Source organism: Lepisma saccharinum, chromosome 1 (genome assembly GCF_977018435.1).
Source record: "Lepisma saccharinum chromosome 1, izLepSacc3.1, whole genome shotgun sequence".
In the NCBI taxonomy this organism is placed as follows: Eukaryota; Metazoa; Arthropoda; class Insecta; order Zygentoma; family Lepismatidae; genus Lepisma; species Lepisma saccharinum.
In genome coordinates, this window is record NC_139229.1 from 53,898,306 (window position 1) to 53,911,390 (window position 13,085).

At 39.0% G+C, this 13,085-nt stretch overlaps 1 protein-coding gene across 3 annotated transcripts in view; it reads left to right on the forward strand.

Annotated features, from left to right (window-relative positions):
* Window positions 1–13,085, forward strand: part of LOC145995247 (protein Wnt-5b-like) — a 966,808-nt gene that overhangs the window by 881,037 nt on the left and 72,686 nt on the right. For all 3 annotated transcript variants that reach the window (XM_083131817.1, XM_083131826.1, XM_083131834.1), the window contains one exon: window positions 6,126–6,228. In XM_083131817.1, the coding sequence (XP_082987943.1) occupies window positions 6,126–6,228 (103 nt within the window). The remainder of the gene's footprint in view (window positions 1–6,125; window positions 6,229–13,085) is intronic.

The window sequence follows — 13,085 nt, forward strand, 5'->3', positions numbered from 1 at the left end:
TGGAGGCATTGCAAATGATTCGACTCAACATGGGTCCACCCATTGTAAACGCTAATATCTACGCCTTTCGTTGGCTACCATTAGAAGGTTGTAGGTACCAGGGTTTTTTGTTCTTCCCAGACTTCTGGAACTTGAGGACTTTTCAGGATTTCTTTTTTACCTCTTCGTGTTGTAAGCTCATTTGCCACATGTCTTGCTCAACGTTTAATCTTTGCTTATTTCGGCGACGGACGTCCATTTCTCACTCAGGTTCTCAGATCTCATTACCTTCTTGGTTGCCTTGAGTGCAATGCCAAGCGGGCATGCGAAATCGTTTCTTTGCTTGACAGATGACCGCTGTGAAGTAGAGATTAACATTTGAACGCTCACACAAAAAATCATCTTGGCCTTCTCTGATGCATAACTTTCACCAGTAATCCCTTATTGGCTTTCCAACTGGTGATCCGCCTCTGAGGATGTGCAGCAACGCGAAGTAGACCAGCCAACGCGATAACCGCACATAGAACGCCAATACCAGCTCTCGTATCATTTTGATGCAGTTTTCATGCATTACCGCACCATTTCTTTTTTTAGGTGTACCCAGTACCATAACTTTTTTATGGTTCTTTCTTGTCAGTTTCTCACAGTCTTAAAGAACAAAATATTACTCTTCCTCTGTTTTTGCATACGATGAATTTTCATTGTAACTCCACAGTACAATATTTCTTCTCTGGTAAATGTATTGCGTTACGGGTAGTTTGATTGATTTACTTTATTTTACTTCGCTTTTTGTGCCACTTTTGGCTAATTTGCGAAGATGGGGATGAGTGATGATATGATGAAATTGATGAATGGACACTCACAACCATCCATGATCAGGCCGGGATTCGAACCCGGGATCCCTGGCGTTGTAGCGCGATGTACTAACCACTCCGCCACGGGGGCTATTACGGGTAGTTTGTTATTTTAGTGAAAGGGGAAGTATTCCGGTAATATTATTGTTAATATCATTGCATATCACGTGGATTTCAATTATTATACGCCAATGTAAATAGAAAATCCAGAAATCAATTACAATAATGAAGTATTAATTAAGATTTTTAATGTAAGATTTAAAATGTTTCTTGTCTTGAATTTTACGAAAACCAGAAAATGACCCAATGTCATATATATTTAGTAAATCTATAAGAAATTAGAATATTTTATTGGTATTTCCTCTTGTTCAATCCAAGACAAGACACAACAATTTTAATTATTGATTTTTTATTTATTATATTGCATTCCAATGAAAAAAGTCGATTCGCATTTTAAGTATCGAGCTTACACATCAATATCCGTATTAATCGATAGTCATCACTTTCGAGTACGTTGTCTTCCCCACCAGACGGTTCTTCTTAAACTGGATATAGTATAGTATGTGGTTTATAACACCTAAGAAAAGTGTTCGCAAAGTTCAATTGCGTCATACAAATTTTGTTAATACTCACGTTGCACGTTGCACGTTGCATTTTCTTGACTTTTTCTTTGTGAAGTGCCGTTTCCTTGACTTCTATTTCCATTTTTCCCCAGTTTCTTTCATGTTTGTGCGATCTTATTTTGATTTCCTCTGCAACTGTCGCTCGAGGTTTTTATCTTCTTCTTCTTTTTGCTTGAAGTTCACTCTGGCCGTGGGGTGCGGTGAGTGTGGCGTCCTAATGCCGCAGTTCCGATCTGGTTTACTGCGGGATTGTGGTGTCCTCTTAGTTCGTTCCAGAACTTTGCAGTTAGTCTTTTGATGACATCTTCCATCTTATCAATTTCGAGATCTTCATGTATTTGCTGATTAGTTGTGTATCTATCATGGCCGCTGATTATTCTTGTCGCTTTGTTTTGAATTATCTGTAGTTTTGCCATGTAGGATTTCGCAGCATGATGCCATGCTGGAATTGCATAAAGTAATGCAGTCCTAATCATAGTTTTGTAGAGGCTTATCCTTGTGTCCAATGACAGCTGGAGATTTCTGAAGATTGCATAAAGTCCTCCTATTCTCTGATTTCCTTTGTGGTGTATTTCTTCTATATGAGCTTTGAACGTAAGTCCGCTGTCAAGTGTTAGCCCTAGATATTTAGCTTTCCTGGCGTTTGTGATGTCTTGTCCAAAGAGCTTCAATGTTTCTTGCTCTTGTCTTCTCCTTCTGGCGAATATAACTGCTATGCTTTTGGTGGCGTTGGTTTTGATTCTCCATTTCGTTGTCCAGCGTTCGAATTCTTCTAGCTGTCTTCTTAATGTTGTGTAACAGAACTTTAGTTGTCTTCTGGATGCAAAGAAGGCCGAGTCATCCGCAAAGAGTGCTGGGAAGCATCCTGGAACTATCGTAATATCTGCTGTGTATAGGGCGTACAGTATGGGAGCCAGGGTGGAGCCTTGGGGAACTCCCGCGTTGATGTTTCTGGCTAAAGCTGTAGCTCCTTGGAATGTCGAGATGAATGTTCTTCCTCTGAGGTAACTTGCTAATAAATGTATGTACGTATCCTGTATTGGCATCTGGAATAACTTGCGAATTAGCCCTGCTATCCAGACTCGGTCAAATGCACTTTGCACATCCAGAAAGACTCCAACGGAATAGTTCTTTCTGTTGAACTTTGTAGTGAGGTGGTCCACCACTCGTGCAAGTTGTCCTGTTGTGCTGTGGGCCGATCTAAATCCGAATTGGAAGGTAGGTAGGATGTGTGCCTCTTCCACTTGTTCTTGAAGTCTCTTCAATATTATTCTCTCCATGGCCTTGCTCAAGTGCGATAACAGACTTATCGGTCTATAGTTGCTTGGTGTTCTTGGATTCTTTCCTGGTTTGATGATGGCGCAGATTTTTGATGTTTTCCAGCTTTCTGGGAAATGGCCTGTCAGTAGGATTGCATTAAACAGTTTAGTGATAAGCACTAACAGTTTCCTTGGTATCTTCTTAAGCATTTCTGGAGTTATCTTGTCCAGGCCTGGAGATTTTCCGTTTGGAATTTTCTTCAGGACCATTTGAATCTCCCTCGGAGTGGTAAGTCTGGGACTGGTTGATGGAGGACTGTGCAGCAGTACTTCCGTTTCCTCTTCTGTTCTTTGTGTAAATTCCTGGTCTTGTGGATCGTTATGGGGCATAAAGTGGCTTTCCCAATGATCTGCCATTATGTTTGCCTGCTCCTGCGGATCGAAAGTGATGGTATTGCCAGCATCTAATACTTTTGTGTCGGTTGTGGTACTTGTTTTTGTACAGCCTTTCACTATCTTCCAAAAGTCTCTGTGATTGGGTGGATTCTCTTGGAATGTTTTGTCCCACTTGTCTGTTCTCGTCCTTTGTAGGTGGTCTCTGACTTTAGTTGTTAGTTCATTCCAAAGATTCTTGTATCTGATGAAGCGTGTTTCTTGCCACTTTTTGCGGGCCCATCTCTTGATGTGCAGAAGCGCGTGAAGTTTTCTGTCTGCTGTTGTCTCATTGAAATTAATATCTTCTTTAGTGGTGTTATATCTGGCTGCTTCCTGCATTGAGACTGTGATGTTGTTCGTTGCCCTGTCTATCTCGTCCGCTGTTCTGATCTGTTGTGTGGGATCAGTGTTTTCGGCCAGCATTTGAGTGAATTGGTTCCAATTTGTGTTAAATTTTGTTTTCCCTGTCTTCTCATGTATGATGCTTCTATGCTGGACGACGAAGTGCATTGGAAGATGGTCAGAGTTTAGTGCTTGATGTACATATGGTCCTGTCAGCAAAGTTATGTTTTTCAAGAGTACGACATCTAGGACATCTGGCTCTCCCGGCGCTCTTCCTTTTGGGTAGTGCGTGGGCTCAGTTGGTGCAGTGATGATGAATCGTGAGTTCTGAAGTGCTCTCTCAAGTTGTCTTCCGGCTGGATTGTCTACTTTTGAGTTCCATAATGGGTTTTTTGCATTAAGATCTCCAGCTAGTACTATCCTTGGGCCCAATGCTTCAAGAATTTGGATGTCTGTCGCATGTAGTGGTAGAGGTGGTTTCTTGTAGGCTGCTATCACTATTAGTGGTGTGCCAGGAGTCAAGATCTTAACTGCTGTCGCTTCGATTGTTGTAAGTTGAGGAATGTCCACTTCTTCCACTGGAAAGGATTTTTTGACGAGGATTGCCAGGCCTCCTTTGTTATCTCCTATTCTGTCTTTTCTGAAGACTTGATAGTTGTTAATTTTCAGTTGTCGTCTTGGTTTTAGAAATGTTTCACAAAGTAGGGCTACGTCTACTTTGTGTTCTGCCAGGTAGTGTTGTAGTTCGATTTTCTGATCTAGGATGCCATCAGCATTGAATGCGTGGATGCTTATCTGATTTTGTATCTTTGTTCTTTTAGAAGAGTCCATCGTCGATCATCTTGAGGACTATTTCTACTATTATCATCGTTTTTTCCATTGTAGTTTTGGCTGTTTGAAGTTTTCTGCTTGCTGTTTCTATATATCTTAGTATTTTCTTGATGTTGCTCATGCTTTTACCAAAATTAAATTGAACTATCAATATAAACTCTCAATGAAACACTAATCAAAATTCGTATATGCTAATACATCTTCTGTGGTTCATTTAAAATCTAATATATTTTACTTATAACCAGCCTGATGTCCCATTTTTTCATGATTTTTTCACACTGTAGAATTAATATTGGAGTTATTTGATGCTGACTATTAATATGATACAATGCTGCCATCTCTGAACAGAAAATATAAGCTAGAGATTTAGAGTAAATGTCATTACCAGTATATTTCAACATGTCTTCCATGCAATACACGCTAGAAATTGTATTCGGGTGGGCCAATCAACTCACAGCCTGTATACTCCCGTGTGTATGTTCTGTGTGTTGTTTGTATCTATCCATAATCATCATTCATCTCCATCGACGCGATTAGGTAAAAGTGGTAAATACGAATTTACCAATATTTTGCAATATTCTTTCGTTCTATATTTTCTAGAAATATCCACTCGACTATAGGAGATGCCGAGCAATTAAAATGTGATGCCATGCTACATAGAACTCTAGGGTGTTTTAACAGAAAACATTTAAGCCAAAACTGAATATATGGTCCATGATTCGCTTTATCTACACCGATATCGACAGGGATTGGATTCGGGGCACATCCAGCTGCTAACATGGCGCGAAAATGGGTTGCTAGTCCTAAACCTGGCTTTATTAGAATTCTAATTGTGAAACTAATGCATGTAAGTTGTTTAGGAGGGTTAAGTTTTGTGCTGTCAGGATGTTTGAGAAACAGATTTTCACCAAGTGTTAGCAGCTGGATGTGCTCTGCACCAATCGCATATCTATCGACAGACTATTTTCATTTATGTATTCATTCATTCATTCCTTCATTTTAGACCTAACAGCTTTTAAGCCGTTCTTTGTCCATGTACATATAAACTATACATAATTTCTTTACATTACAAATATCTGTTGTTCCCCCTATTTTACAGACATTAGATTCAAAAACGTTCAACTTTACAATTGTATGTTATACCTCCTAAATGTTAACAAATGACCCATCCGAACATCTGAATTGACAGCCACATTCGCATCTCTTATTGTTCTTTATTCCAATTCTGAATAAGTGTTGCCTAGTACATAAATGACCCGATCCCAGTCTATACATTTACATTTCTTGTACCACTGACATGATAAAAGCATGATTTGTGTGGATTGAATTCAGAAAATGGTTTGTATGATTCTCAAACTATTTTCAAGTAACTACCTAATTCTTTCTTGAAATAGATCGTTGCTAGGGCACATAACTTCAACAAACATTAGCAAAAACTCTGTTGTTCATTTTTTATTATTGCCAACACTAATACATTCCACCAGCAGTTGCTTAGCAATGTGCACCTTGCAATGTCTTCAAACCCAGAATCTTACCTCATCATCATGCTCAAACTGGCTATATGATAACATGAAGGAAATTGCGATAAAATTGTTCTGATTTCACAGCATCAGAAATTCAGAAGTAATGACCCAGGATTAGTTAGTGGACATTTGGTTTGGTGTGCAATGCAGTAATGGTTTTTGTCCGTACCAAGGGGCTGCACATAATCTTTTCTCTGCCTTCCAGCATGCTTTAGTATCTGAAGTTATGTTCAACCATGATTTACTCCTTAATTAATGTAACCATATCTTCTATTTCAGGCCGTCATCAGGCGGACGCGGGTCACGTGCAAATGCCATGGCGTTTCTGGATCCTGTAGTCTTGTAACTTGTTGGCAGCAGCTTCCGTCGTTCCGTGAGATTGGTAAGTCAGACAAGCATGCTGTAGTTCTAGATTTTATGTGCATGATGGAAGGCACTCCACAATGTAAGTATGGTGAACGCAGTGTGTGCAGAATGTTCCATCTGCATGTTTAAGGCCGTTTAGGAGCTGAGGTAAATTCAATGCCAAGAAAAAAACATAAAATGGGAATTTGGAAAGAATTTAGGGGATTTGAGGAACATTGGGTGTGGTCCGACATAACTAACCCTCTCTCTAGCATTCTTAAACCCGAAAGTGTTTAGCTGCAGCAAAACAAGCCTTCTATCTGTCCCTATTTTGGCCTTGGCCTTCCTACAAGTCTCTTACCATCAAGTTTCCCAACAAGAATCCTGCAAACTCTTCTTTCCTCACCCATTCGTGCTTGCCACATTGCCTGCCCATGTAAGTCTTCTTGATATCTGGACATGAATACATATTATGCAGTTCTAAATTACGTAAATTATAAAGACATGTATCTAGAAATACATTTCGGAGGATGTGAACCAAGGGTTTCAGAAATAATAATAATAATAATGTAAATGTTGTATTGTAATTATTACATGAATATGTAAAAAGATGGTATAAGAATAGAGGTATAACAGCACGTATTCATTATCTAGCTTAAGTATGCTTAACATCGCCAAAATTTGTTTAAAAACAACTATCCTGGCAAGAAAATTAATGTCAAAAAATAAATAAATTGAATATTTATTGAATAACAAAAAGGATACTAGATCCAGTTGATGAATAGTAAATTTCCTGATATATATTTTGTGCATATTATTACAAGTAGTAGCGTGCATAAATATTCTTTGCTACTGTCATTCGAAGCCCTATCATTCCAATAAAATCTTTGCCATCCACTTAGACCGTGTCCGAAAGTTGCAAGACCGTACTTGAAACGAGCATCCTCCGAGTATGGTCTTGGAGTGCGGTCTTCAAGTCGTGGACTGGAAGTACACGTCTTTCGAATTGCACTTCGACTGCAGCGCCAAATACGATCAGTAGATAAATCTGAGTACTCGTTGTTTTCCCCACGGTTTAAACACTTGTTTTTCACCATAGAAACATATAGCATTTTCAAATGTTCGTACACATACATTTCCACACATTAGAAGAACTTTAACAAACAACTTTCTGGCGCATAAGATATATTTAACCTGTGTTGCTGGCTTTACTTCCGTGATTTTAAACCAATGAACAACGAGTGCGGAAATCACGTGACCTAGTCAGCAACCATCTGTACAGCGAGCTGTACACTTGCGTACTTCTGTTCTTGGCCCCGTGAACTGTACAGTCGGAGAAAGAATTACCTGGGCCACGGGACCTAGAATATCGTAACGTCTTAAAGCCTGTTGTTTATGCAACCCAAATAACAAATTATTCGCTTAAGTTTGTCTGGTGGATCTGAGTTCTCTGGAAGGATTGAGCATTGATAGCATGAGTCACATGACTCATGCCCCAGCAACAACAAACAACAGCTGGGTGCTACGTGGCCTCAAGAAGAACATTTCAGCAACTGGTTTCTTAACAAGATCTACTCGTAAGAAAATATTTTTCGAGTGATACTAGTCATTGTCAAGAAGGTTCACTGAAATGATGGTTCTCATCACATGCCACATGCCACACGCTAATGGTTTAAGTCCAGTTTATGCACTGGACCTACAGATTAAAGTGGGATCCGAACCAAATGTTCCTCTATCTGGTATTGAATTCGGAAGCCTTTGGTTACATGTCGAAGACGTTACCACTACGCCATCGGAGAGGCAATGGAAGGCCTTGAGAAAGAGACGAGTGAAACCATATTTGGCGTAAATTTTAAAAATAAGACAATATTTTGTGGTCACAGTTTCGAACCGTGGGAGAGGCATTTTTTGTACCATCGTCCATTTCACGAGTTTCTAATTCTTCCTCACCGACACGATTAACGAAGAAGAAGAAGAGAAGAAAAGCGAAGTAAAATAACGGAAACAGAAATAAAAGGAAAAAGCGAAACAAATTTTATCCATAATATTCTGCAGTTACTTCAGTCGTGTTCAAGGAATGCTACCTTTAAAGAGAGCCGTGGCCTCTAACTTGTCTTTTCCCCTTCCTTTGTGCTCTCGATTCCCTCTGTCACGATTGGTCTAAAACTAATTAATGCGACGTTAATTAAACAATCCAAACAACGAAACAATGCACAATCAACTGCTCAACACTCCAATTTTTTTCGAATCGGAAAACAATTGAGATGCTGTAAAATGAAGCAAGATGCAGTAAAAAACTGGGAATTTGTTACGGTATAGAATTAAATCGGTGAAGATGTTCCATTTGATTGGATTTTTGTTATTTAGTGTCGCTATTCTTTCACTTTTGGCAAATAGCGACGATGAAGATGAGTAATTAGTGATGATATGATGACATTGATTAACGGACACTCACCAAGAACACCCATGGCCAAGCCGAGATTCGAACCAGGGGTCCATGCTGTCGTAGCGCGCTGTTATAACCACTCCGCCACGGAGGTTGGTTAGGAGTGGACATTATACCATATTTTGTGTGCGCAATTGGGATCAATCAATGGAATGACTAGGCATATTATATTATTAATATATTCATATCATAGTATCACGTCATATTATTCGGCACGAAGTAACATCAGAGACATTCAATCTTGCATTATTGCCTTTCAACTATTTCTTCGACTTCAGGTTAATAAAATCAATAAGATAAATTATGAAACAAATGATAATGAATGTGGGATATTGACAGTTCTTTCGAATTACCTGACACAAGCAACATTAAGCAGACTCAGTGGGCAAGCTCATTAAGTGGTCGACCTTTGATCTCGTCACCAAAGTTCCCGGATTTGAGTACCGTCCTTGTCACAGGTGTCTGAGTATTTCGTCATTAATTTCATGTAATGGTCACTCTTCCGCGACTAGGAAGAAAAGTGATGTTACGTAACAAAACTAATAAAAATAAACATGATAGAAGAGTACTTATTTCTTCTCTCACGAAATCTCCTAGAAAACCGGGATATATGAAATATATGTATCTTCACATACTTTTTCGATTTCTATATTTAACTAGCCGAGACCGAGAACGGGAGAGCAATTTTCAATTCGAGAAACCGAGAGACGGAGACACTGTAAAGTCTTGTTTCTTTCTTGACATCTCCCTAATTGAGTTGTTGTTCTGTTCGTTATTGGTTTTGTATTGGCAATTGTCATTATTCTTCCCCTGTAGGTAAACCATAACGACGATTTATGATGAAATAAAGCAGATAAAAGGGCAAGAATAAGAAAGCCATGCCTGCCCGGGACTTCAACCCAGAACCTTACGTAACGAGATTTGAAATTCTGGAGAAGGCATCTGTGTTTCACTTGACTTTCTCTTTCCTCAACTTCTGTTATTTTATCATGCACGTATAATTAAAATGGATCTGAGAAAATATGTTGCGATCCATAATTGTGTTGGTTTTTGTATGTGGTTGAACATGAAATGTTCTTACACTGTGACAATTTCTTTTGTAGTTTTTCTGCACAGATAAGCTAATCTGGACTGGACCTTCAGTTTAAAATGACATACGAACTACTACGTGCATCCACCGTGTATCGAACCTGGGATCCCTTGCTTATAAGGTGACGACGTTATCATTACACCATCGAGGAGGCCCCGTGAGAAAATATTATTCACTCGACCTATACAATAATTTATTTAAACATTTACATTTTCGTTTTCGTCTTTCATTTTGTTAAATACTCTTCTACGACTCTTTTTTTGTCTTGGAATTTCTTCTTGTTTCAGGAAAACAAGAAGACATTTAGTGGTAAAAGACCGTAAACATGATATTAAGATAGTAGGTGGGTGTGTTTCATGAGGCAACAGAACAGTGCATTTCTTGGGTTCTCCCATTGTATTTTTGTGTAGACGTTGATATAGCAATTAGCCATAAGAGTTATATGAAGTACATGAGTGTAGTAGTTTCCATCTTTTGTTTTATGGAACTACCCTAATGAAAACTAACTAACGAACTCTCTAGCCTTGTTGAACCCGAAGGTTCATGGCTGTAGCAACACAGGCCTTCCATCTGTCCCTATCCTGAGCAAGATCTATATACTCTTTTCCATTCCTGCTGATTTCCTTTAGGTCCATCTCAACGTTGTCCCTCCATCTTCGTCTTGGCCTTCCTACAGGTCTCTTACCATCAGGTTTCCCAACAAGAATCCTGTAAACTCCTCTTTCCTCTCCCATTCGTGCCACATGGCCTGCCCACCTAATTCTTCTTGATTTAATCATTCTAATAATATCTGGACATGAATACAAATTATGTACTTCTAAATTTTGTAACCTTCTCCACTCACCTGTCTCCTCATCCCTTTTACGCCCAAATATTTTCCGAAGGATCTTATTTTCAAATACTCTCAATTTGTGTTCCTCTTTCAATGTAAGGGACCAAGTTTCACATCCATATAATATTACGGGCAAAATTACTGTTTTGTATATTTTAACTTTTAGTTTCTTAGATATTAAACGAGAAGACAAAAGTTTATGAAGAGAAAAGTAACATGCATTTACTGAATTAAGCCTGCTTTTTATTTCCTCTTTAATTTAATTTTATTTGTTAGTATTACTCCTAAGTACTTGAATTTGAAAATGGTTCAAACGAGTTATTATCAATAATTAGATTTTGATTATTACCTAACACTTGGTTTCGGCCTGTAAGCATATATTTAGTTTTCTCTTTGCTAACTTCCAAATCCATCTCTTTAGCTGCTTTGAAAAATATTTTAGCATTATTCTTAATTGTTTTCACATCATCCCCTAATAAGTCTACATCATCTGCATATGCTAACAGCTGAGTAACACCATTTAATTTTAGTCCTTCGTTAGTTTATTTTACCTTCCTAACAGCGTATTCTAAGGCAAAATTAAAGAGCAATGGAGATAATGCATCTCCTTGGTTTAACCCATCATGAATTGTAAATTTGTCAGACATATTAATGTCCACACGAATTTTATTTTCTGTTTCACTGGTGCATACTTTTATCATATTAGCAAGCTTCTTAGGTATTCCAAACTCAACTAATATATTATATAATTTATCTCTTTTGACTGAATCATATGCTTTTTTAAAAATCAATGAATAGCTGATGGACATTTTGATTATATGCCCACTTTTCTTGTCTGATGTGAAAAATTTGATCTGTAGTTTATCTGTTACGTTTAAATCCACATTGATAATCACCTATAATTTCATTAGCATGGGTACAGCGCCTAGAATAACGTAGTGTGGAAAACGGCATGCTTCTGCGCTCTCTGGATGGTTCCACTCGAAAATGATCCGCTAGAGGCGCTGGTGTTGACCCCGGTGCTTGGTTTTCGACTGCTTATAATGGAAGTAAATAGAGTTTTCGCTGCAACGTCTGATTCTTTTACATGAAGCATTTCTATGAATGTGATAATTGCTATGATATTTGGTACAGTGGTCGCGAAGATATTAACGAACATTCTAGACAGTCGACCACGTCCTGTTATCGTCATACTTTCGTTAATAATACGGGAGAAAAAATAAGCGTGGAATGCTCTTGGCAACTAAATTTTTGTGTATGAATTAGGTTCGTTATTATTATCATCATCATTTCTTTTAAAGATATACACACTGAAGCATTTGTATTTTTGATATGTACTGTCTCTTTTCTTCCGCTTTAAACTAATCGCGGCAATGATGATAATGATGATTGCATGAAACGACAAGGGGAACCCCACAAAACTTTCTTAGTACCATCGACATGACTGTAAGGCTACTTTCAAACCAATGGGACAAGCGACACGGGATGTTCACACTGTCACACTAGTGACACACACTTCCAGACTGTAAAATAGCATTCATTGCACATGAGGGTCCAAACAACAAAGGACACGTTCATATGGCGTATTCGCGTGCTACTTGTTACTTCGATCGGAAAGGTGCTGAGACCGAAGCGACGCGCTACGGGGGGAGTTCCCAACTAAGTGACAAGCGACATGGTGCCTTCAGTCTATTAGCAAGCGTTGCTTGCGAACAACAGATAGGCGGCACGATAAACCGCACATTACAACTACAGATCTAGGCGACACGATAAGCAACACGTGTCGCTTCTGCGTCGCTCAAACTGGGCTATTTCCTCAATAGCTTGCAACATTTTGCCGTGGTTTGTTGTTCGCGCATACGCGATGCAATGAGTGTCTTGCTTTAGGGAGATTGCGCACCAAAGCGACAAGCGGCACGCGACACTTATCGCTTGAGGATTTCACCAACCGAACGCTGGCCTGTGCTTCCCGTCATGCCGCTACGATGTGAAATGTTGCTCTTGATTGGCTCGTTTCCAAGCAACATGTGTCGCTTCGGTGTGAAAGTTGCCTTGGACCGAAGGACCCGTGTGGTGTGAAATCCTCGTATCGTTTGTCGCGTGTCGCTTTGGTGTAAAATCTCCTTGAGGAAACGGTGCAGTCAGAGCTTGTGTCCCTACGGTTCGAAAGGCTGCATTGATTTCCGACTGCTCGCTTTCAAGCGACATTTGTGGTTTGTCGCCTCGGTATGAAATATCTCTCAGCATACTATTTATATTCTAATAACATAGAAAAATAAACTCTAATACACAGTCCAAGACCTGACGTCCGGAATCACATTGCGATGTTTCTTCTTGTGTTACGCATGCTATTTATTTATTAATTTTATTTTACTTTTCTTTCCAAATTAATGCCATTTCGTGACTGCAAATCACTCCACAAATATAACTGTTTCCATCAATTCACTTACCGCCTTTCTAGAGAAACAAATCTACACAATATATTCCAAAAACTAACTAAGCCGCATTACTTTCATAACAAAATTA